This window comes from Tachypleus tridentatus, chromosome 7 (assembly GCF_004210375.1).
Source record: "Tachypleus tridentatus isolate NWPU-2018 chromosome 7, ASM421037v1, whole genome shotgun sequence".
Taxonomy (NCBI): domain Eukaryota; kingdom Metazoa; phylum Arthropoda; class Merostomata; order Xiphosura; family Limulidae; genus Tachypleus; species Tachypleus tridentatus.
The window spans coordinates 155,903,409-155,928,691 of NC_134831.1; the positions used below are offsets into that span (position 1 = coordinate 155,903,409).

The following is a 25,283-nucleotide window of genomic DNA, read 5'->3' on the forward strand; positions in this document are numbered from 1 at the left end:
CATGAATGCCTTTTACAGGCAAAAGTAAAATTTTTTTGAAGAAGATTCTTACAATCTTACCTTTACTCAACAAACAGTACAAATGGGTTAACTGAACTAAACAGTGGAAAAACTATTTATGTAAGTTTAACATAAAAAATGTTTACAATATAGCCAAAGTCCGTTAAAAGGTAAATGTAGAAGAGAAAACTGGTTTCTGTGAAATCCTACCTCTTATGTTAGTCTGCCTCAACATCAGTTTCTTTTCACTTTCAACACTTTCTAATGAAAGTAACATTTGATGCCACCAGATAGCTTCATATGATTTTTCTCTTGCTTCCAGTTTATTCAACTTATTTGCAAATCCACCACTAAGAATACAATACAAAGTTAAAATACACTATATTTTTTATTTCATTAACAAAAATTAAAACAAACCAAAATTTTAACAGAGAAACATAGTACAAGCTATAAATATTTTTTAGGATGAAATATAGAAAGAAAATTATCTAAATACATGTTCACGGTACTAAGAAATAATGCAAGATTAAAAATTAGATGAATCACAGAACAGAAAACCCAAGAACACAATAACCCAAGAACCTCTGAAACACTTTCTTTTCCAGAGAAGAAACTAGAATAATTACAAAGTTCTTAATCATTATTTATCTAATATGGCTTATACTGAATTGCTCAGACCAGTTTCAAGCACTTTCCATGGAATTCTAAAGCACTCTCAGAATGTTTTTAAAGCACGTTTGATGTCCACTTTAGCATCCAAAAATCAAATGAATTCCACTGAAATTCTATAAAATTCTTACTTGTTTGTTCTACATATGGGTATAGAATGAAAAGAAAGACTATTTACTGTGCTCAACTCCAAAATGTGAATAAAAATTAGATATATCAATATAATCTGCTATTATAAGGTTTCCACATACTTTTACATGAAAATCCTCCATTTCAAGTATCCATACAACCTGCAGGCATCAAAATTAATTTTTTTATTGTTACTCTTATTTTTCTTTCTTCCACTATGTAACTTTTTAAGTTTCCTTTTCCCCCACTCCTTGTTTACCTCTCTCAAAAGCAATTAAACCTGCAGTATTCCCAGTGAAAGATAAAATCACTTCCATGTCATTGCTGTGAACTTCTGCCAATAAGTATGGCATTAATGTGAACTATTACAGATACATATGGCATCATTGTAAACTACTGCAGATATATATACATGACACCAGTGTAGATCACTAGCATTTTTACTTGAAATTTCCTACTTTTTAATTTACATTTGAAGAAAGGAGGTCTACCTTCTGAAACAATTTGATTTTTTGGGTTTCTTATTAAAATTAAGGAACTATTAGAAAAAAAAATTCACCAGCTGATTTCAGGTTAGCATATGTATACATGTACTTGGAATTTTTCTATTACTGGGTAGGCTCTTATGAACTATTTGATTGAAAGAATAATGGAGATTCTAGTCATTTCACAATAATACAAATGTCAACTTCTTCACTTTCAAGTTCCATGGTTAGCATAACCAATGTTCACTGACAGGTTATGTTCACAAATAAACTACATTTAAACAAAAGGTTAATTTTTCCTTGTCTACTTTCATACTTCTATTTCTTTGTTGTTATACAGTCAATATTCACAATACTGAACTAAGTGGTTTATAGTAACATACAAATTACTCTAGACTGACTAAAAGATAACTCACTCAGTAATTCAATATTGTACTTTCTATAAAAAAAATTTGTTTGGCATTAAAACATAGTTACTAAATAATGTTTTAAGAGTATTTAAGTTTATAAGTATTTAATAAGGAAATACTTTACAAAATCCTCAATCTCCTCTGCTTTAGAATTCCAACATTTGCTTTCTAGGTCTTTCCTCTTCCCTAATTTATTTACTCCTCCTCCAAGAAGTATTGCATTGAATATAAATTACTCACTATAGTATATATATATTACTTAGACAAAGCATAGCTTTTATTGTCTTCAATATTCTTTATGTTGCCATAAAGTAGAAATTTAGCTCCAATTGCCACGCTCACCTGCTACATCCTCTCTCTCACAAATTGCCAGAAGTTTTCCTAATGTTTCATATTATATTATTTATAGCTAACAGAAAGCCAAAGTTGTAATCTATCAAACCAAGTGTTATATTATAATGTTTCCAACACAAAGAACTGTCTATATTACTTCCAGATCTAAACTTCTTTCTCACAGGAATAAAATCAAGTTTAGCTGAATTTCTAAAGGCTCTGATAATACAATTAGAAAGCTAGAAAACTTATAATAGCTGTAGGACTGTTTTCTTTCTGCATGTTATTTTTCTGTAATTTTAGGTTCATTATTTAATAAAGTAAAAATTACTTAGTACTGTAATACAATTAGTACAAGAGTAAGCTTAAGTTTCACTGACTTTATACAGCCAGAAAATAAGAATACCCATGACAATACTATATTTTTTGTTTTAAATCAGCATTCTTTATTTGTGATATCTAAAATGTAAAATTTAAAAAAACTTAATATTTTCCTATACTGAAAATATTTCAAATAATTACTTTCCTTACATAACAGCTTCTCTCTCATTCATTGTCACCCATTCAATGTACAAAATTTTTCACTCACCACTAATCTTAAAACTCCCACCTACCCCACATTCATTGTGCTTCCACTACATCTTAACATGTGCCAACTGTCAACCAGTAGGAGTGTGAAACCTTTCCTGATGAAGGTTACTCCCTCTATGCTATTCGAGATTAGACATCAAATAAGCAACAGAAGTGGGAAGGACAGGAGGAAAGTGTGAAAAGAGGCAAGTACTTATTGAAAATATAGTTTCAGTGTAGGAAAATATTAATTTCTGATACAGCATCTTATTCCGCTTACATAGTAGCTAGAATCCCATACTAAAAACAAATGGAGAAACCAGTGTGAAAGTTATCTCAATGAATACTCTTCAAAAAGTGTCTAAAGAATATAACCTCTGTTGAGGGAAGAACACACCTGTGTGAGACTTCACTACATGTGTACCAGGTAAAATACAATACTCTATACCCATTGAGGTAATAAGTGTCACACAAAAGTGCACAAGTTAGTTCAAGCACATCCATTCACTTTCTCCACATGGGCTAAATAAATTTGACAGACCTCTCTGTAGTCATATAGTCTTTACAAATTTGTTACTACCAATTTTTAATAGTCTTTCACTAAACACAAGTTTTTCATACATAAAAAAAAATATTTTTAACTGAAGTATTTTGAATAAACTATTTTTAATGATATGTCCATGAATATATCCAGTATCTGTTTTGAATAACCCAAAGTGATTTCCAAGTTAAGATTAAAAATATTTTTCTTCATGTCAGAAAACCTCAATTTGATTTATGTAATCTCTAAGATCTTCTAAATGCATTTGAAGAGTTTGTTTTCAGTAAAACTTATTATTTTATCTACCTTAACTTTATACAAGGTTGATAAATTTAACTCACCTCATAAACCACCACCACACACAAAAAACTGAAATAAATCTCAATTTCCCTTTATTTGTTTCTGAAATGACTCTAAAGTTTAACACAAAACTACATTTGTTTATTCTAAGTAGCTTTAAATTTGTAACATTATACATCTATTTATAATTAGATTTTATTCTTTTTTTTTGTCCTTTGAACCATGTCTAACTACTATTCACACCATTATAAATTGTAAATCACTTGGGGAAGGAGGATCTCGCATTACATTACTGAATTGTTACTCAAGAAATAATTGCATGCACCTCTTAAAAATATTATTATGATTAATTATTTTGAGAAGATGAGTGTCCACTTAAAACCCCTCAGGGGATTAGTGGAGAACCTCTGTCAGGAGGCATTTAGTAGAAAAGCACCAAATGAGAGGTTAGGATAAAATAAAGGCAGCCCCATGTACTTGCACTAAAAATATCAGGTGTGGAAAGTCTAGGAATGGTAAATCTGTTTTGAAATAAGCCAGAAAGCAAAAAGATCCAAAGCTTAAGACAGATGAGGTATGCTAGATCCAGCACAAAACTGAGGCTAAAACTGATCAACATGAATCCTGAAAATCGAAGAGAGGAAAAAACAAGATATTCCCAACATGCAAGTTGTTTTTAAATTTTAGATACAGACAAAAAATAGCATACCTGTGAAATGATGTAACAAAATGTCTGAGGCAGACCTGGCTGCTTCCACAGGTGATATATGGGATTGCATGGCATAGGAGGGAGAAGAACAAAAGACAGGGAGAAGAACAAAAGTCTCTCCAAACACTCAGGAGAAGAACAAAACTCTCTCCAAACACTCATTGTCAAGCCCATGTTCTTTCTGACAGGGAAATTCTTGTACAGATTCAGGAAAAGCCACTTGTCTTATATAGTGTTTAAGTTTATGCTGAACTAAGGCCAAGACCTCTTCAGCTAAAAATGTAAACCTGAAGCCTGAGAATTATCATTTGAAGTAGCAGTAGTCACATTAGTAGAAACCATGACACAAAATTCCAAGTTCATGATGCAACTGAGATCAATTCACCAAATTATACACTGAAGAAAAACAATACAGTTGACTCCAATTCAAGTTGCAATTGAAAGCATGAACTATTTCAAATTATTATTTTGCACTCAACTTTTTTTTTGCAAATGTGAAAAAAAATGCAAAATTCTCTAATGCCGAAATGAGAAGTGAAGGTTAGATCAAGTAGTACAGATGGAGTAGCCTGTATCAGGAGAGTGCCTAATTCCTATTGATGGATAGTGCTGCATACTTATTTGCATAAGATGCAGTAAAGCCACATAGGGTAGGTGGAAGTTTCAAGGCTAGTAGGAAGCAAAAAAATGTTTGAATAAAGGGCAGCATTGAATGAGAGAAAAGATGCTGTATTGGATTTATTAGATTAAATAAGGTTAAATTAGGTAAAATAATAATAATAATCAAAATTCCTCATGTGATATAATTGCTAGAAGCCTGTGCTTTACAAAATTTAATACAGTGACATGAGCTGCACATGCACCAAGTGATTTACAACTTGTGTTGTGGGATTATTAGTTAGACAGGGTTCAAAGGGCAATGTAACAATAAAATTAAGTATAAACAGATGTATACTATTATAAGCTTTGATTCCATTAGGATAAACAATTATAACTTCCTGTTACACTTTACAGTCATTACAGAAAAATAAGAGGATAATTTAGATTTTATTTTCTAATTTTTCATGGTGTTTACAAGGTCGATCAAACAGACCAATCCCATACAGAATTATACTATAGAATAATAACTAATAAAATGTAGAGTTTTTCACAAAAAAAATATTGATACATACTTATGTGGTTTTTGAGTTTATGCAAATTAAATGTATAAATTTTCAGATGAAGAACAGTATTTTTAATCTTAATGTGAAGTCACTCTGCCTTCAGAGGAATCAACAGTCTGACTCCTTACAATTATGAACAAAATTTTAGTAAAAGTGACTCCTAATATTAAATGAAAGCTTGTCTATCTTCATTAAGGTACATTAACTACTTTCAGACTTATGCATACCATTGTGATTGCATAGTGGCTACAAGGTCATGTTAAATACACAAGCCTCTATCCAGTTGGGTACTATGAAAATATACTTACTTCAACAACAATATTAAAAAAAAACTGATGTAATTAATTTTGACAAATGAATACTGCTTTAATTTAATACAATTACTTATATTAACCTTAACTTCTTTTTTTTTCTCCTCCCTGACTCAGGTGGGTAAGGAAAGGTTTGATCATTGTTCTTCTCAGGAGTTTTCTGTTGCCATGACACATGTTGAAGCCAGTCACTTCCTCGTGGAAGTGAAATAACACCAGATGAAGACTGTGAGAGAGGAGAAGTGATATGCTGACTAAGAGGTGAAGAAATAAACTGAAATAAAGAAGACAAATTTAATAATTAAAGGTTTTTACCATAATTATACATTTTTTTAAAAGCTATTGTGTATTATAATTTCTTTCAGATGACTCTCCATTTTATTGTTATGTATTAACATTTCAAACAGCCTGAAATTTTAGTTTTAATTTAGAAGTTAATTAAATATCAATATGTATTAAATTTAAGATATTTGCCAACAAGATCGATATGTACAATTGTGTTTCTTAATGCAAATATATCTTGATATACAAACAATATTACAATTTATGATAATGGCTATTACAAATAATGATTTACAAACAATACTGACTCTTCTACTTGACCTGGAATGGTGTATTTTACTGACTGTTTACAATAAACAAATTAATTCTCAGTTGATATTATTTAGTTTGTTTTTCCTCACTGATTTTTTAACCTCTAATTCTAAGATTTTTGCAATAAGAATGATAGCTAATGAATTATACAACCTATACGCTTAGTTATATTAGAAAAATCAGGATGCTGTAATACTATTGATAAAATTTAGATGCTCCAGAGTTGTTGTGATTTTTGCAATCAACCCAGATATCTGTAGTGTCATTAATTCCACCGATATCAGATTCAGTTATAAATGAACCAGCATATTGTCACACTGATCTACTCATGATACCCCCAGTAATAGAAAAGAATAAAATAGAAAAGCAAATATGAAGCAACAGCACCAATGAACTTTCAGTTGTAATGATGTGAAACCAAGAAATCTTGCTAAAATTTATCAAAGACAGGGCCAGATAAATAATGAAAAAAAATTGCATTCCTTTCATGAGCAGCCCATACTCTGAAAGAAAATGACTGGCTTACGTACAGAAAAAATATTATCTCACAAGCACTGACAAAATATCCACAGTATATAATCTCCAATCACTGACGACCAAACTCATGATCTGCTGATACATATGATGAAATTAACCACTTCATGACTGGTCATGGGTCAAATACCATGTCATAGTATTTATGTCATTAAGTTTGAAATCAAACTGTAGATTATAATTCAAACTTTAATATTATGTATGAGTTAATTTTTTAGTTTAAAAGTAAATACTAAAAGAACACACCCATATATAGATTTTAGTTTGTCACATGGTATGTTGAATGTAGTGTTGTTTAAAATTAAATGTTTGTGATGTCAAAATACTAAATCTGTTGTTTCATACAAATTAGGATCTCAAATTATTAATATTAACAAGCTAGAATATAAAATAAGAACCTCATATCTTTTTATTTTGCTGAGATATGGCTTATGTACTCAATCAAACACAGTGGACCTGTTCACCTCTTTTCATTTTTGCAAATTCTCCCTTATATACACTTACTTCAACATATAACATGAGAATAACCAATCAATGTTTTAGAATGTCCCCCTGGTAGTTTTCTTAGCCATTTTAACCTGTGAAATGGCTACCTCACTCTTTCAAACCAAGATATCAAGGAGGCAGGTTGTGTCTTTAGAATGCTCAGTTTCATATTTTGTAATATCTAAATATATCTTAGTTACTAAGCTAAATAAATTATAATAGAATTTTATGGCATCAGTATAGTTATTTAAGATTTTCTGGTTATTCAACTGTATACACAAAACTTTAAAAAAATTGTTTGATACCCTCCATGTACAAAATTTTAAAAGGCTTAGCAACCTATGTCCAGCAGCAACCAAGTTCAAAGGTCACAGCAAGAAGAGATAATTATTTGCTTCACTTCTAGATTTATTGTTCAATATTAAAAAAAAATAAGTTTAACAATTTTATTTCTAAACAGTAATATTCTATATACATATATAATTTATAATAATTGAAAGAGGACTGTATATTACAAAATACTACTCCACTAAAACATAGCAAAGATAGTTTTATATTACTGGATATGCAACATGAACTTATGTGCACTACATCAATGCAAGTTATGCAATGTTAGCTAGGCATGATTGGAAGGTCAATATAATAAAATACATATGTTTCAGTGAAATTAAATAATTACATCCACTTGAAGCCAAATGAATAAACAAAATCATGAGGAGGGACTGCATTAAAAACAGCAAATCCCAACCTCTGATTAATTATATTATAACCATGAATTATTAAGCCATAAACAAAACACATTAAGAAGAAACAAAATACACTACACATTTTAAAAAATAATCTTAGGGTACAAGCTACAGCATGAGATTATAAAATGTATCCTAGGTTTTGGAGGTGACTGAGGAAGTAGGACCCACATCACAGTGTGGATACACTGTTTCTCAGTCTTAACCTCCAATTTGCTAGCTTCACATAAGAAGATTAGAAATTTTAGAAATTAGGAGAGGGAGATGTGGGCGCTCAAGCCCACAATGTTCCACATCTATATTAACGTTCACTGCCTGCAGACAGTTGTGGGAAGGTGACTGCTCTCCCAGTGTGGGTCCTACTTCTGCAGTCACCTCCAAAACCTAGGATACATTTTATAATCCCACATTGTAGCTTCTACCTTAGGATCCTTTTTTAAAACATGCAGTGTACCTTGTTTCATGTTAATGTTTTGTTCATGGCTTAAAAATTCATGGTTATAATACACACACACAAATATATATTTTCATAAGACTTAAGCTACTTAGACTAACATCTGTATTTTCGTGTTATAATGTGTAGTCATTTCAGCATGATGGTTACAAGGTTGGTCAAGTGACAAACCCAATATAGTTAGAGTATGGAAAATAAAATAAAAAATCTTACTGAAAACAAACATTTGAAATGTAATTAGAGGTATTTGAGATTATGCAAATTATATTTGAGATTTTTGGGATGATGAACAGTTTTTTTAATCATAACATGAAATCATTTTGCACTAAAACTAGTAACAGAACAGATTTGACATTTTCAAAAACAAATCTTTAGTAAAGATATTTTATTAAAAATCTGATTTTTTGTGTACAAAATACATGTTGTATCAAATGTTATAGTGCAAATACTTAACATGTGCAAATGTGTAGACAAACTTGTGTATATTATACCAAGCCAGTTACAAAAGGGTTAACTGGTGTAAAAAAAAGTTTTAAGAGTTTGAGAGGGCATAAGATTTGAAGTAATTGTAAATAAAAGTTCTGTAAAGGCTATGAAATCACAAGCAAGTGATCATGAAATTTGGAGAGTCATTATTAAAGCAACATAATAATAATAATTTATATTTGCATAATAAAAAAGGAACAGGAAAGAGAACAACTTAGCTGTATTCCTGATGATGAGAAACCCACTTGAAATAAAAATGTATCTCAGAATGGCTGGCATGAGTATTAACACTTTTACTGATAAGAAGAGAACAATGTTTTGACCTTCCTAGGTCATTTTCAGGTTAAGAAAGATGACCTAGGGAGGTTGAAACATTGTTCTCTCCTTATCAGTAAAAGTGTTTATACCCATACCAGCATTTGTGATACAACTCATCTGCATGTACATATATCTTTCTGAATCATCATGAGAAATTAAAAGAAGGGTCTATATCTCCAGTTATATGACTGGATTGTTGAAATTACCCCCAGTCAAGGGACTGCACAAGTCAATCTAGAGTCATAACAGAACAATTTGAGAAAAATCAAGAACTTGAGTGTTGTATGCATTCTGCATCAGAAATGTTCCACATTTCCAGCTAGACCAAGTAGAGGCAAGAGAGAGAGAGAGAAAAAAAGATAACCTGCAATCTTCTACAAAATTACAGAAGATAATTATGGATTTTGTTTGTTTGTTTTTCAAAATACAAAGAGCTTAATAAATTTCAGAAGAATAATTTGGGGTGGTCCAGTACCTTTATAACATAAAAACTATAAAATAACAAGTGCATTAAAATAGATGACAGTAATCAGTGGTGTGATGATTAGTCAGAATAACTAAAGATTGATCACAACATTTCAATTCAATTATTATTTTCCATAAATGACTACAATATTAGTTGTCAGGGATATGTTTTTTATATCCCCATTTCTTCATCTTATCACAAGAAAACCAGAGGTTTATGAAGTAAATAAATAATAATTAAGATATGTACTACCATTTGTTAATGATCAACAAATCCCATCAGGCTGAGATTTAGTTAAAAAAATAAACTACTGAAACAATTCTTGGAATTCAGTATGTTTGAAACAAAACTGGGAAGAACTTATTACTTGAAATCATACCATACTGAAAAAAAAGCTGATTTTGATAAGACAGCCATGAAGTTTTCACGCATTTCTTAGCTATGAATGTATCATTTGCAGAGAAATATGTATAGATAGAAATAATTTCAAAATACAACTTCACAGTTGTTTTATTTCAACATAATGAATAATAAACACAATCACACTTAAGGGATTATAATCTATGACCCATCAGTTCTGGTGAAACAATCACTGATTTTAATATTTTAACCAATTCTCACAATTAATAGCCTTTTATCATTTCTTACATTTAAAATAACTATCTTAACATAATAATTCACAATAATAAAATACAAGTTAATTACTTAAAAGTAACATATTAATATATGAAAATACATGGTCACATAACTTTAGTATGACATGTCTGCTGTAACAAATTTGTTATTCAACACTAGGAATAATCAAAACATTAAAACATTAATACTAAGATTAAAAACAAAAAGATACTTACCTGAGCTCTCACAAGTAAAACAAAATAGTCTCACAATTAAAAATGCCATAAAACACATCTAATCTTCAAACTATAAACAAAATATATAAATATTTGACATAACTTCAAAACTTTTAATTTAACAATATAACTTTAGCAACTTCAACCATACAATATTAGTTCTTGCAGAGACTTTAATCACTATTCATCTAATAATTAAACATTTAAAAATCATTATAATGCAGAGAATTTAAGAATTTCAAGCAAAATCCAATTTATTATTTATATTCTTGAGTGTATGGCATTTCAGTCTTTATTTCATTTTTCTTTTTTTTTTTTAATATTAACTACCAGACAACAAGACAACAGTCCAATGCTGAATAATTATTGGCTACTGACAAAACATTTGATCGACTTTTATTTTTTTTATCATAGAGTGAATCACTAATTTATATACAGCCATGTAATATAGCTATATAACAAAAATCCTGGTATTAGTCATTTGGTCTCACTGTGAAAATAGAATGCTATTAGAATACTTTAATGAGTTGTGAGCCATTACTATGCATAAAAAAAACACAAAAGAAAACTTGTATAAACAACAGAAAAAACAGTACACAAGAATAATTTATTTACAACAATTTAGTTAATTATTAATTAAAAATAAAGGAATTTCACTCCAAAAACTTTCTTCATTCTACCAAAACAGACCGTATTTTATTTTTCTAAGGATAATTAATAACTTTTGTACAATGAGTTTTGCTACAACATAGATTAATTTATTTGTAATTTATACTTAGATGTAATAGGTAAAAAGTTAGAAAAGCATAAAAGTGACTGATGTAACACACTGGCAAAGCTATCAGTAAACAACAAAGCACAATCCTCAAACATTCAAGCAAAATCATTACTTTTAACAATTTAGAATATCCTTACTTTGTTTAATTAGCTAAAGAATTTGAAAATATCTGTCTGTGGTAGATGCCTGGAAATCTGCAGCATGATGTTTAATTTTTTTTTATCCATTGTAAACATACCCCCAAAATATTAGGAAGCATCTATGTAGATAAACTGTTGAAACTCTGTAAATTCATCCTATTCATACAATTATTATTAATTAAATCATGACTGTTGAGCAAAAGTTGCTATTGCATTAGCAAACATGGACTTTATTAGCTGTGTTTTTTTCGTCAAAAAAGATTTTACATACATTTCCAGTTTTAGACAATCATGTGTCAATACATTTAACTGTAAATCACAATAAGTGAAGATAAGGTTTAACCTGTATTGCCAGGAAGGCAATAGTCTTCCATTGTTGAGAAACTATGAGCCTTGAAATAAAGTGAGTTTAGTGAAATCAATAATAATTTGAAGTTGGCAGTTTTGAGTGTACTTTATTAAGTTTCAATATTTTGCTTAAGTTAATTCATAAAGCAGTATAAGTGAAGTAATAATTGTTTTTCTGCTAACGTCTTTACTGAGAATGTAGTTAGTCCTATGTATTCTTTTAAAACACACAGAGCATGATCACTTGCCTTTATATTGAAATATTCTATATTGTATTGTTCAGTGCAACATTTCCATAAGAGTAGGACATGTACTTGCAGTGGATACGACCAATTAAGGTAGAGACAACAGTGCACTAATACAAAATTAAACTCTTTAAAACAATTTGGTAATGAAAATAATTAATTACAACAACAACAAAAAAAGTATCTCGATGTGTCATATATTGTCATTTAACTGTCTTTCACTGATTTAAAAAAAAAGAAAGATGAGTAGCAGTGCAAAAATCATATTTACTAAAGGGAGTGAGGATGGCAAAAGTTTGGGAAATGCTGATTCATTGTATTTTTAATTGTGATTAACTGTGTTTAATGTACAAGTTTGTGCATTGCTTTGTCTCTCTCTTTTCACAGCCTTTCTCTTACAACTCAAAGGGTAATGCACATTAAAACCTGAAATCCCATAACCTCCTGTTGTCAGCAGGTCTAACTTGTTTACACTTACTTATACAAGAGATATCACATTCTCATTATAACATATGAGCCATAACCTCTAGATATTTAAGAATTATTTAATTTTTGTAACAATAATGATAAAAGAAAATTATTTTAAAGTAATAGTTATGAGAAGTGTATTATACAACTCTGTACAAGCCATACGATAACTATACACTTGATTATTATATTAGGTTTTAGTAACATTGCTGATGCCATCTTACTTGAAGCTTCTAAGTTTTTCTAGTTATGTGTAGTATTCTTGCTACAGTAGGGATAGGTAACTCTAGATTTTTCTGTTGCATGTTATAAATATGTGCAGATACAGAACATCAAGGAAGACAGAAGTTTGTTAGTGAAAGAAAACCTGAAGTTAGCCATTGTATGAGTGATTAGCCTTAACATTTAATTTCTTTTGTGTATTACACAGCTATATTGTAACAGATACAAGGAAAATAATTTGTCCTGTCAAAAGGTGTTCTAAAGTAACTGAACCAGTCTGAGTGAATTTTGACAAAAGGAGATAATTATCAAAAGTTCTACACTAACTGAAGAAGAAACTTACATGTCACTGTTCCTAAAGGAGTAAGCACCAAAAGATATAAATGAGATGATCAAGCTGGCAGAACAGTATTTGAAAACCCATAAAGGGAAAATAACTGGTAAGTCTAAGAATAACCAGTTAAAGTTGAAACCTGTGGTGGCTGACCAAAGGCGGCAGGAGATTAGCAGGCAAAATGGAGAAGAGATGCTATATTTGTTATAAATGAGGCACACTGCAAATGAGTCCAAGTCGCGTCACTAACAAGCAACAGCAGATATCTCACAATAAAGCTGTGAGAGCTATCTACAAAGATGGCACTGGCAAGAAACAAGAAAAAAATGAGTGCCATTATGGATGTTGCTGCCAGAAGAAACACAATGGTTACTTGTCAGGTTCACTATTTCCATGATTAATCACTGTAGTGCTAATGATCAGTTCAAGTTAAGAAATGGATCAAAGTGTTAGCTGTAATTGGAATACTGTGACAAACACTGAAGGGTACCAAATATATCACAACATGCCAGAAGGCAAAGACTATGCTGAGGACAAGAAAGTGAATGTCCTATGAGACACTGGCTGAAATAGGCTAGCAGTGAGAACCAGTCTTGCATCTGATGACCATATGACAAACAAGGTACATATTTGTGTGCTGATTGAGGTGACAGTGAGAAAGTTTCCCATATCAAGAATAAAGGTGGACATCTCATATTATGTGATAGACCTCAAGGCCATATGTGTGAAAACACCCATCTACGACTTAATGACTTGAAATACACCAGGTTGTAAAAATTTAGAGGAATCAAACAGAAAGAAAATGGATGAAGAATCTGACCTACAGTTACAAGAGCTCAAGGAAAGAAAAGCCAGCAAGATATCAAGCTTCTTAATGTCTTAAAAAGTGACATCCTGAATGCATGTTCATGGGAGCTGAAGGAAACACTGAAAAAAGATCCATCACTATAGAAATTTTGGGACAGTGTGAAAGTTGATCACAATACAAAAAAGAAAGCTTTCACACATTAGAGTATTGGAAAAGAGTATTGAATCAGGCATATCAAAAGCAGTTCCACTAGGGAAGTTAAATACATAGAAGGAAGTATGAAGTACATATATGAAAAGAAAGCTAAGGGTTGACAGTCTGAGATTTGACATAAAGTCTTAGTTCTGCTACCCACAGTCAATACAAAATCATACTGTAGTAGAAAGGATCTTTTGCTGTACAAAAAGTGGTCAACAGAATGCACTACAAGGTGAAAATGGATGGCATGACCAAGGTCTACTACACCAATCTGTACTTCATGAGGGAAGAAGACATTATGGGTGCAGCTACTGAAGTATGAATAGACATGGCAAATGTGGTTGTAAGCTTTGGTATGAGAGCTATGGACCTGCTGCACCTAAGTAAAGTTTACTCAAAATGGATGGTGAGCATGTTTTTGTTCTCAGTTTTTCATATGACACTAATGATTGCATTTAATAATGTTTAAAAATTTAATTTTCAAATGCAAGATTCTTCTGAAATATCTTGTTTTGTAAATAAAAGATAGAAAGAGTTGAAACAAATGGGTTCTACATTTCAAATGTATAAAATATATTACTGTATAAAATTCTACACTGTGACTTAAGACATATTTTATGCTATTACAACTTTGTTGTTTTCTTAAATCTGTCTTTAAGTCTTAGAAATTTGTGAATACATTTTTACAAAAAGTATACTTATACTACTTATCCTAATACAGATACTGCACAATTTAGTTCTGCATTATAAACATTAGTTACATATAAACTAATGAAATTATTTATCCTTTTTAGAATTAATACTGATCAAAAAGACAGACCAACCTCTTCTTCGGAATCAAAACTGTGGACACTCGGACTGTCATTTACTTCATTGCCTTCCTTTATGTCTAATGAGGAAATACATTGAGATTCAAACTGATCTATGACTACCTCATGTTGGCTACCATCAGATGAATGTGAGAGACAATCCAATTCTTCAGTAGAATAAACTATTTCAGCACCTAAGAAATGAGAGTCAGTGTCAATAAAATAAAATATAGATTGTGTAATTAAAATTATCTTCAACAAGAACACTTACCTCAGCCAAACTTCTTTACCATTTATTAACTGATTATCACCTAAAAGATAATATGCATACAGCTACGTTACAATACATTCTTCATACATCATTCTACTATGTATTAGAGGATGCTTTTTTTATTTTATTAAACTATTGACTGACTGTTCTAAATGTGCACTGAAATTTTGCAAGCCATACACTTGTACATGGCACACTCTCATTCAACTGCTGGTAGCAGACCATACACTATACTGTGAATCAACAGTTAGCATTAAACTACATGGACTAATACTTGTATGCTTCTAATAAGAGACTAAAAAAACACACACACAAAAACTGTTAAGTAAAAACTGATAATGTCTAAATCACAGTGTCTTTCAGTCTCATCAGAAAACTAGCCAAGAAAAGTCACAAGAATGGAAGAAGTCATAATGGACACTACAAAAACAAGCATCAAAGTGCATGTACAAAACAAATTTCTAAGTTTTAATGACTAAAATTTAACAGAGAAAAAGAAGATTAACAGGAGAAACATTTGATACCAATTCTTTACTACTAAAATCTTAGAAAAGTTTTATTCAAATAAGCTTATAAAGTGAGAGCACAAGATTAGCTCAATATTTATATAAACTCAGGATAATTGACATTTATTTATAGTAAAAGCTATACTTGGCACCACAGCTGAACATGGGTAGTTCTGAATAGGTGAAAATTCTGATTATGAAAACATTTCCTCAATATAGCCCAAACAAAATTTTGATAACTAGTTAATGTTCTAAAGTACTATATTCTTATACCATCTATAATGTTAACAGTTTCAAACAATAATAAATATTGTTAAAACCTTAAGCTATACAACAATATTCATGAGTATAATATTTGAAATGTCAGTCACAGTTCAAGCAGCTAACAACTGAAGCTTGCTGATAGGAAATAACATAAGTCACAGGATTCTTACTATATTATAATGGATATTTACATTTGAAAATGAAATGTTTTATTAGAAGAGGCTTCCAGATATGAATATGCCAAATAATGAAACTTCTACTGTATAAAACTTTTAATTACTGGCAAAATTATGAGAAGATATATGACAATAAGTCCTACTGACAAAATTATTTCATTTGTTCACTGATAATCAAAATTTTAAGATGTTTCAAACACTTTCATTAGGTGACATAGAGAAGAAAAGAGCATTTACAAAAATACATCTATCAACAAGGTGAAATAATACTTTCCTGTTGCCACTCTAGGTTAGGTGGATATTCAAACTAGCTATTTACTGCCATGGTTACTAAAACACTACACTTTTGTTCTGTTCAGTTTAAACGAAAGTTACAAAACCTAAAATAATAAATACAACTTTTCAGTCTATATAGATATAATTCCATAAATGATTAAACAGAGAATATCTTACAATGAAGAATACCTCCAAGAAATTATTATTTTACAAAACATTCCATGGGTGTTATTTCAGTGCAGTTATGTAACAGGAGTTGCCACTGGGTACAAAAGAACCAAATCTATTTGAGGAAGCTGGAGAGTAAATGGAGGCTCAAGTAATCAAAGAATTTAATAAATAATAAAAACAATGATTCATAATTACAGTTTTAGAAACTCAACTGAACCCATCATTGGCTTCCAATTTAGAAATACACCCTACCTGTACTTTGTTTCAACATCCTCTACATCATCTTAAGGAGTTATCTGCAAGATGTGCTAATAAATACATTTTTTCCTGTCACATGGTACTACATTTCTTTCTTGAAAAGCCGTAATGCAACAAGGTTGAACTAAAATTGCAGTCCCTCCCACAGAAACATTTTGTACAGTGTTGTTTTTACATGCTCTGCAATAGCCAACTTTTCTATTTAATTACTTTGTGACCTTCATGTTAAATACCTTTAGTCTGATCAATATAAATACTTCCACATTCACATTCTATCTTCTAACCAATTTTATCCATAGTACTCTCCAACACTTTTTAAATCTTATTTATAGATTTAAAGATTGCAAAGAAGTAGTGTTGCTTGTTAAAAGCTTTATACAACTGATCTAATTATGGAATTCAAGATAAACCTAAGGTTTCTTGTTTTTTTCATAAACAGATCTTAATGTAGTTTTTAAACTAACAGTAAACCTTTGTTAAATTTCTTAAATGATCTAGCTACTATATTTGGCTCAAATCCTTTTTCAACAGCCACATATTTAATTAATAATTCATTATGTAAATCTTCTTGTCTTTAACAACTTTTTAAAGCTCTGTAGAGAATGTCAAAACATTGTACATGTAGTGTATTTTTTTTTTAAATGGAAGCCATTAGAGCAGGGGTTCCCAACCTTTTGGCACTCAGCGACATGAAAATGTAATTGATGAAATAAAATTAATGTTATCCCAAGCTACTTCTAACAAGGCTACTGACTCCCCTGCCAAGGCTTTGCGACCCTGGGGGTCGCGACCCGGTTGGGAACCCTGCAAAAGAGACTTCAACAGAGTTTCTGAAATTCCATAAATATTAAACATTGGTTTTAACTACTTATTAAATTTGAAACTATACATAAATAATAATGACTCATATTTATGATTCAAAGAATCTTTGCCTCTAGTATCAAATAGTTGATAAGGCTGATTTATATAAAGTGATTGTGGAAGATGCAAACCCCTCACAAAAGAGCCAGGTCAAAAAATATTTGTGGTTAGCACTTCTGATCAAAGTGGGTTCAACCTCCTCTCACTACATCGCTGCTGAAATGTTTGTCATTTCTACTGATACACATCCATCACAGAACTAAGCAAAGACTTGAGTTAGATACATGGCAACCTTAGAAATTAAACTCGGATACCATGAAGAGGACAGCATAACCTCCGTGCCTGAAGCTTAAGCTTCTGGATAATCTGGTGTACCAGGTCATGTTGTGATTGTCTACACAAAGATGGATCAGAGAAATTAACAGGACCCAATCATAGGTTGTAACAAATCACATTTAGAAACTTGGGTAACATATGAATTGGAAGGAAGGCCTAGATTTGTAATCCTATCTCATCCTGATAGAATGCATCCATTGTCAAAGCCCCAGGGTGAAGCATTGGAGACCAAAATGACAGTAGTTGGATGTTCCAATAACTAGCCAACCCATGAATAATCAATGTTTCAAAATGAGAGTCAATCTAACAGAAAATCTTGTGATATAGCTTCTATTCTGTTGAAAGAATCTGTTTGGGTCAAGAAAATTGATATGCTACTGCAGTCATAACATGTAAAACAAGAAAAGCTTGTAGGGTTGCATGATAGAGGTGGTTCCAAGAAAGGAGGTCCAATGTTAAAAAACAACGCACCCTGTGTCAAGTGCCCTCTTGATGGGAAATGCAAGACACCAACATGAAACTGTTGAAGTGATACCTGACAACTTTCCCCTTAATAAGTCTTGACCATTTTCAAGAGCAATAGGTTCTAAAAAATAGTGTATGAAAGCCTTGTCCTCTGTGCACAGACCCTGGAATTACTGAATATTACTATGTGCACCACATTCCTGAAATGAGGCATTTGTGAAGAGGTGGAACTCTATATGAAGTGGCCATAGAGGAAACCATACCTTGGTATTATTTTCATATAACAACTTTTTTGTGATTCAAAAAACAGTCCTTGATAAGGAAATTGGGGAATCCAGTGAATTTATGTGTAATGTGTAAAAGGATCTTTTGTGCATGAGGGATTTAAGAGATGCCCATATTCCAAAAAAGAAAAAAGAACCATCCATTCAATTGGAAAATGAGAGGTGAGATCAGACTTCCTGTTCTACAGCATGAAACCAAGTGAGAGTTGGCTGAAAGTTGAATCCAGGTGTGACATTCAGACAATTGGTGAGGTGGTGCCAGCAGCAGCTAGTCCTTCATGAAATGAACTACAGAATGTAGGTGGTGAGAAAATGCTCTAATGAGTTGGAAAAACCCATTTGGTACCAGTGCTATTAAGAAGGTAAAACCCTGAAGTGCAGTACCTGACCACAGTGCACAAAACAGCAAAAGTGGTCAGATATCACCACTATGGAATATGTAGGTAGGAGCCAAATATACTGAACTTGGACATCCACCATTCTAGTACAAAATGTCAACTCAGAGTGAGGAATGAGTAATTTGAGAACACTGAAGAATCTAGATACTGATATAGAAAAATTGATTAATAGACATTAATCTCCATATTTCTTGGACCTAACACACCATAAAACCTCAGAATAATTTGCATGAATACCTCTATTCTCCAGATCAAACAAACTCTAACAGCTTTATAACCAAGTCCCAAAATCTAAGGATCCGTGGTAGAAGGAAACCCTACATGTTGAGTGATAATGGTGTTGAAGAAATGAACTGAATAATTAATCTTGACTCAAGGGCCTTTAGAGCCTATAAATCCATGATTAAGAAACATTTTCAGAACTAAGCTCTCACAGACCCTGAAAACATACAATTATCATTAATACCACTGGCAGCATTCAGACTGAGTAGCAGAACCCTTGGATATGGACAGAATCAATTCTGTGTACCAGTGGACTGAGATGCTGATGTCAGTGGTAGAAACACTCCAATATGGGTAGAATTATGAACTCCTGGAAGAGCCTATAAAGATCAAAACACCTATTACAACAAAGATGAATACAGAAGCCAACTGAACCAATATGCATGCTAACAATGGATTCAGCTCATCGTCAATGAATTTGGTGATCCTGAGAGTCTTCTAACAGAGTTTAGTTTTAAGAAAACAATATACTGGACTTTAGAGTTGTAAGTCTCTAGAGTACAGGGTGGCAATGATCTAGTCAGGTTAACTATAAAGACCTTAATTTCTAAAAGCAAATGTATTCTTTGAGAGTTGGAATATTCTTCCATCTGGCAATCATCAGCTAATCACTTAGTTCCAACAACCATGCTAAATACAGCAGAGATGTCCCTTCACATAACTGAGCAGCGTATCTCTCTGCATGAAACACTATATCAGTAAATGAAGGGAACTAAGTATTCTCATCATTTTTAGCAATAAAGTAATGTGCAGGCTCAAAAGCAACTGGGAAAAATCCAAAATGTAACACACTTAATGGAACCAACTGAAGGAAAAAAAGAGCCTGAGACAGCTTATCCCAAAATGGACTCCTTAGAAGCCAACAGAATAAATAAGTTCACATTCTCCCCAGGATTGTCACCAATTGCAACCTCAGAGCACCTCCAGTGGAACACTACTGAACTGAATATAGGTCTCTATCTTACTATGAGTCTACTGACAGCCTCAACTGAGAGTGACTCTCCTCTACATCCAGTTATTGAACAATACTAGATGTTAGAGGTTGTGCAGAAGAAACCTGATTTGCCTCTCTGCTAGAAATAACAATTTGAGAATTCATGCCATACATCAGTTTGACAAATGATAGATTTTTTTGTTTTTACAAAAATCAACTAGGTAACATAAAGAGCACCTGAAATATCTTCTAACAGTCATAGCACAGAGATATTATTAGTGAACATTGTTGACAGAAGTTATAACATTATCTGAATGAGATGCTTATATACAACATAAAAGACAAATATTAATAAGGACAAAATAAATGGTGAATAAAAGACTGGAGAAAGTGAGAAAATGATAAAACAAATGCTTAGATGGGTGAAGGAAGGAACCCTGGCAATCAAATAATAGCTTTAGTGTAAAGGAGGTAAATGTATTGGAATCTTCTACCCAGTTTATCAGTTTGTTAGGAAGACAGTTAAACTATTGTTGTTTAAAAATATTCTGTTATATTGCCTCATGTATTTTTTTGTATTATCAAATGTATATTTGAAAGCTCCAAGAATTTTATTGAACTAACTTAGTGAAAAAAACGAGGCCCAGTACATTTAACTTTATGACAATTACACTACCAGAGGTTTGACTAATTCACACACAGGGTAATGAATACAATATAAAAAAAAGAAAGAAAAAGAGCAGAATCCAGAAAAATACAGGTCCAAGCCAAAAGTCCTTTGTTGTGATTGATCTTCGATTATGTTAATGAGACAACAGCCAACTGCTCAAAACCAGTGGACTTCACTGGAGAGTCAGAAGTTCTATCAAAACTACATGTAGAGTATCAAAAGAAATACAGCCCAAAAGTGGATTTATGGACAAAGATCTCCCCATTGACAAGACAGTAAGCACCAATATGGGAACTAGAGGTTATCCCATCTTTACATCATAAGTCATGTAGAAGAGAATCACCAAGAAAAAAATTGACTGAACAGTTTACAAATAGCACATACAATAGCAAGAAAGATTTTTGTTAATCAGAATCTTGACTGTACTTCATTTAGCATAGTTAATAAATGATTTAGTAATTTTAATGTCTAGTTTTGAAGATTCATTTTAGTTAATTTCAAATAATAACATTAGTAGTAATCATGGAATTAATGCAGTGTTTTACTTAAGTATCAGCACTGTTCAAATCATTCCAGAAGCAGAAGTGTTACATGCTATGCTTTTAATAATTTTAAAATTTGGACATTTTGTATTGTTTATGTAAGTTTTGGCATGAATTTTAGAATTAGACATGGTGTGATAAACTTGCAATGTTTTGAATTTTCTAAAATGGAGTAAAAATATAACATTATTTAAACTAGATGACTATTCACAAGTTAATTCAGTGAGCAATTTAATCTCTTTGTTAGTCAATTATTCAATGAGTTAATTAGTTGGTAAATCTGTTCAATTGTTATTAATTGATTAATCAAGCAACTACTAAATTATAAAGTGTGCTAGTCAGATAGTTTAGAACTGCTCAAAGATACTATAGGAACTTTAACAAGTAATTATGCAACTGCTAAGCTTTGTGAGTTAGACCTATCAGTGAATGTTGCCTGTCAGATTTGAACAGTATAGTCAATGTTATATAACTGATCTTTGCATTATTTTTACAAAATAAAAAGCCAGCTGTGCAACAAAATATATGATTTTAACACTATGTTGTAGAAACTGTGACTATTATCTGTAAAACCTTTAGATAGGAAGTTCACTGATCTAGTGGATTCCTAATATCTTTTTTTTTAAATATAAAACCAGACAAAAACATTGACTGGGATTGCATTAACCCAAATATAAAAGGAGAGAGATTTTTTTACAGTGATTTGGGATGGTTTACCATATCAATTGATCAAAACTCAATCTAACTGTGACATCATTTCAGATTTATTGTTAACCACTAATAAGATTACAGTTGCAAGAGTATAAGTAGGGAAACAATTCTGGAATAGTAATTTTTGAACAACTAGTTTGATGTTCTGCTGCATTTAAATTAAAAGAAAATGAAATTATAGGTTGTAGTTTACAGAGAATTTTAAACTCAGTATACAAACATTCTTAAAAATAGGAAAATAATAACAAAGATCAAATCTAAATTTGCTTACTAAAACATAAAGGAGATAATCAGGAATAACTAATTTTGTTTGTTTTAAAGCAAAGCAGCATTGAATCAAACTATGTATTTTAGCACTGTAAGTCTGTAAACACACTCTTTCTTCTTTGTGAACCTGACGATGACTGAAGAAGGTCGAAACGTTATCCGCTCCTCTACATAAAAATTTTCTCAACCCAAACCAGCTGTTTTTACATACATATTTTTCTCTGCAAGTGGGTTTTCTTGCCATAACTGAAGTCAAGAGATGTAACATGAAACCCTCTTCATTTATTTGTAGTTGGGCTGTTTGAAGAGTGGAGAGTTGCTTATAGAGCTGGGCAATAAGTGGAATTTAATCATTGGTTAACCAGGAATGCTACTTTCAATTACCTGATAATGAATCAATTCCTGAATAGGTGATGTATTACTGGAGGTGGAACCTCACCTCTAATGTGTGTCACTGATTCTGTTGTAGTATTAATAGTAGTAGTAGTTACAGTTTCACAATCAATACACCATATCTGCAGTAACACATGCTGGAAAACCAATATATATGTGAACTGTATTTCAGCTAATCCTATTGGAGATTTATACAAAATTCATGGCACATAGACTGCCAACAAGTACATGCAAAGTCAGTCTCCTGGGATATTCCTTTGGGAACAAACTTTTTAGCAAGGATTCAACTTCTAATAAGTAAGAGTACCTGTACTTATATTCAGGTAATAATTGCCATTTACCAAGAGTAAACCACTTTCTCTTGAGCAAAACTTTGTTTTTGCACCTTCTGTCATGAGATGGAAAACAAAATTTTATGAGAAATATTACAAACACAGTAACACTAAAAACATCTATATTCATGAATATTTCAATAACTCTTCAAATTCCATCATCAGTATTAAAACCTCAAAAAAAAGTTAGTTCACAGTATTCTAACTACAAACAATATTAGCTACTCAGCAAGTTTCCATATTCATTCAAATAGTTGATAGCAGGTAATAACTGAGTGAAAGTTGCAAATAAAGTATTATGTAAGATTTAATAGTAATGTAGCTACCACTTAGTTCAGGTAAAAAACTATTGTCCAAAAAAAAAAAAAAAAAGCTCTAAAGCTTGAGTCATTCACAACAAACTTTGTTTTGATTCTGAACAAACTACTACTTAATATTCTATCAAAATATATAACTCCAGCCCAAAACCAAGCATTAATGGAAATTTTTGGTACTGTAGCAGAATAGCTCCTAAAACCCACGTGTGAAGACTTATTTTTGCTGGTCTTGTGCTAGTCAAACGTCAAGCTACCCGGAAACTGACTTTGATGTAGTAGTAGGATGGAGAAAGCCAGTCCAAGGGAGAATTATATCCAATTAATTTATCCAGTCAAAAACAGGCAGCATAAACAATTTTTACATTCAGTAAGCAGTACAAGTACAGTACACACCATCTATGCCACCACTTTACTCTCTAATAAGGGGAGGCAGTCAAACCCAAGGAGAAGCCTCCATGATCCACCATACTAGTGGTTATGAACTGGAAAATTGCAAGTACTCTTGTACTCCACTAGAAGAAGGGGGGAATGAGATGGAGAATTCAGAGAAATGAAACACCTTAACACTTTGTAATGGGTGATTACAAAAATCCTGTTTTGAAAAGCAGACCAGTCCCAGTTTATTCATCTAGGATCAGAAGGATTTAAACACAACTTTACTTGTGTCCATAAGTTGGTACAGTCTGGAGCAGACCTTGTTTATGAAGAAACATACTGCAAGAAATCTTTGAATGGTATTGTGGAACACTCCAGTGAGCATCACAGACCTTGAATATCACATGCAGATTTAAAGTTAAGTATACCCTGGAAGGCAAAAGATCCATAAATGTTGAAACAGGTTGTTGTAAAGGCAAGATATATATAGAGAGAACTCACTCATTCAGAGCCAGTACAGGGTATGGAAAATGATGATGGCAAGCAAAAAACATCTAAACAAAGAAGTAACCAAATGAATGTAATGTGCAGTGAAAGTGTGCCATTCTTCACAGTTTCCTCCAATGGGTGATAAAAGTGAGCAACACAAATAAATAGATGATGAAGTTGGTGGCAGTAAACAAAGAATATGTGATGAGAATCCTTGTTCAACAAAATATAAACCAGATGGATTAGTTGACAGAATCAACTCGTAGGAGTAATTGGAGAAAGATCCCAAGTTGAAGTGAAGTTCCAAGTGATAAAAAGCTGGGATAGGGAACCATGAAAAGAAGCAGTGCAGGTCACATAAAATGAAGAAGACAAAGAGGATCAGACCTAGAATAAAGATGAGCAGCAGATGAAAGAGAAATAGGGATAAACATACTGTTTTCCATCCACACTGCAGATACATTTGAAAATAACATGGTTGAGATAAAGAAAAACATGGGAATGATGATAAACAATTTGAGAAACATCAGTAATATACACATTTAACTATTGACATCCATATGCATAAAAGAGTACAGAATACATGTAAAGAGATAGATGGTACAACAAAAAAGCTAAAGGTTCAAAGAGAGATAATAGTATGAAAAACAATATTTAGATTTCAATTCTAAATAATAACAGGACAGGAAGAAAAACATGACAAAAAAGACTTAAACAAGAGGAAAGGATAGGAGATGAAAGACATAACACAAATGAAAAAATGAAAATTATTGGGCAGTGCTGCTTCACAGTCCACAATG

The 25,283-nt window shown here is 31.8% G+C and overlaps 1 protein-coding gene across 2 annotated transcripts in view; it reads right to left on the minus strand.

The window, feature by feature from the left end:
• The window catches only part of LOC143256971 (uncharacterized), a 72,489-nt gene that overhangs the window by 29,693 nt on the left and 17,513 nt on the right, over positions 1–25,283 (minus strand). For both annotated transcript variants that reach the window (XM_076514928.1, XM_076514929.1), the window contains exons 3-5: positions 14,921–15,099; positions 5,704–5,894; positions 211–350 (exon numbers count right to left, since the gene is read on the minus strand). In XM_076514928.1, coding sequence (XP_076371043.1) covers positions 211–350; positions 5,704–5,894; positions 14,921–15,099 — 510 coding nt within the window. The remainder of the gene's footprint in view (positions 1–210; positions 351–5,703; positions 5,895–14,920; positions 15,100–25,283) is intronic.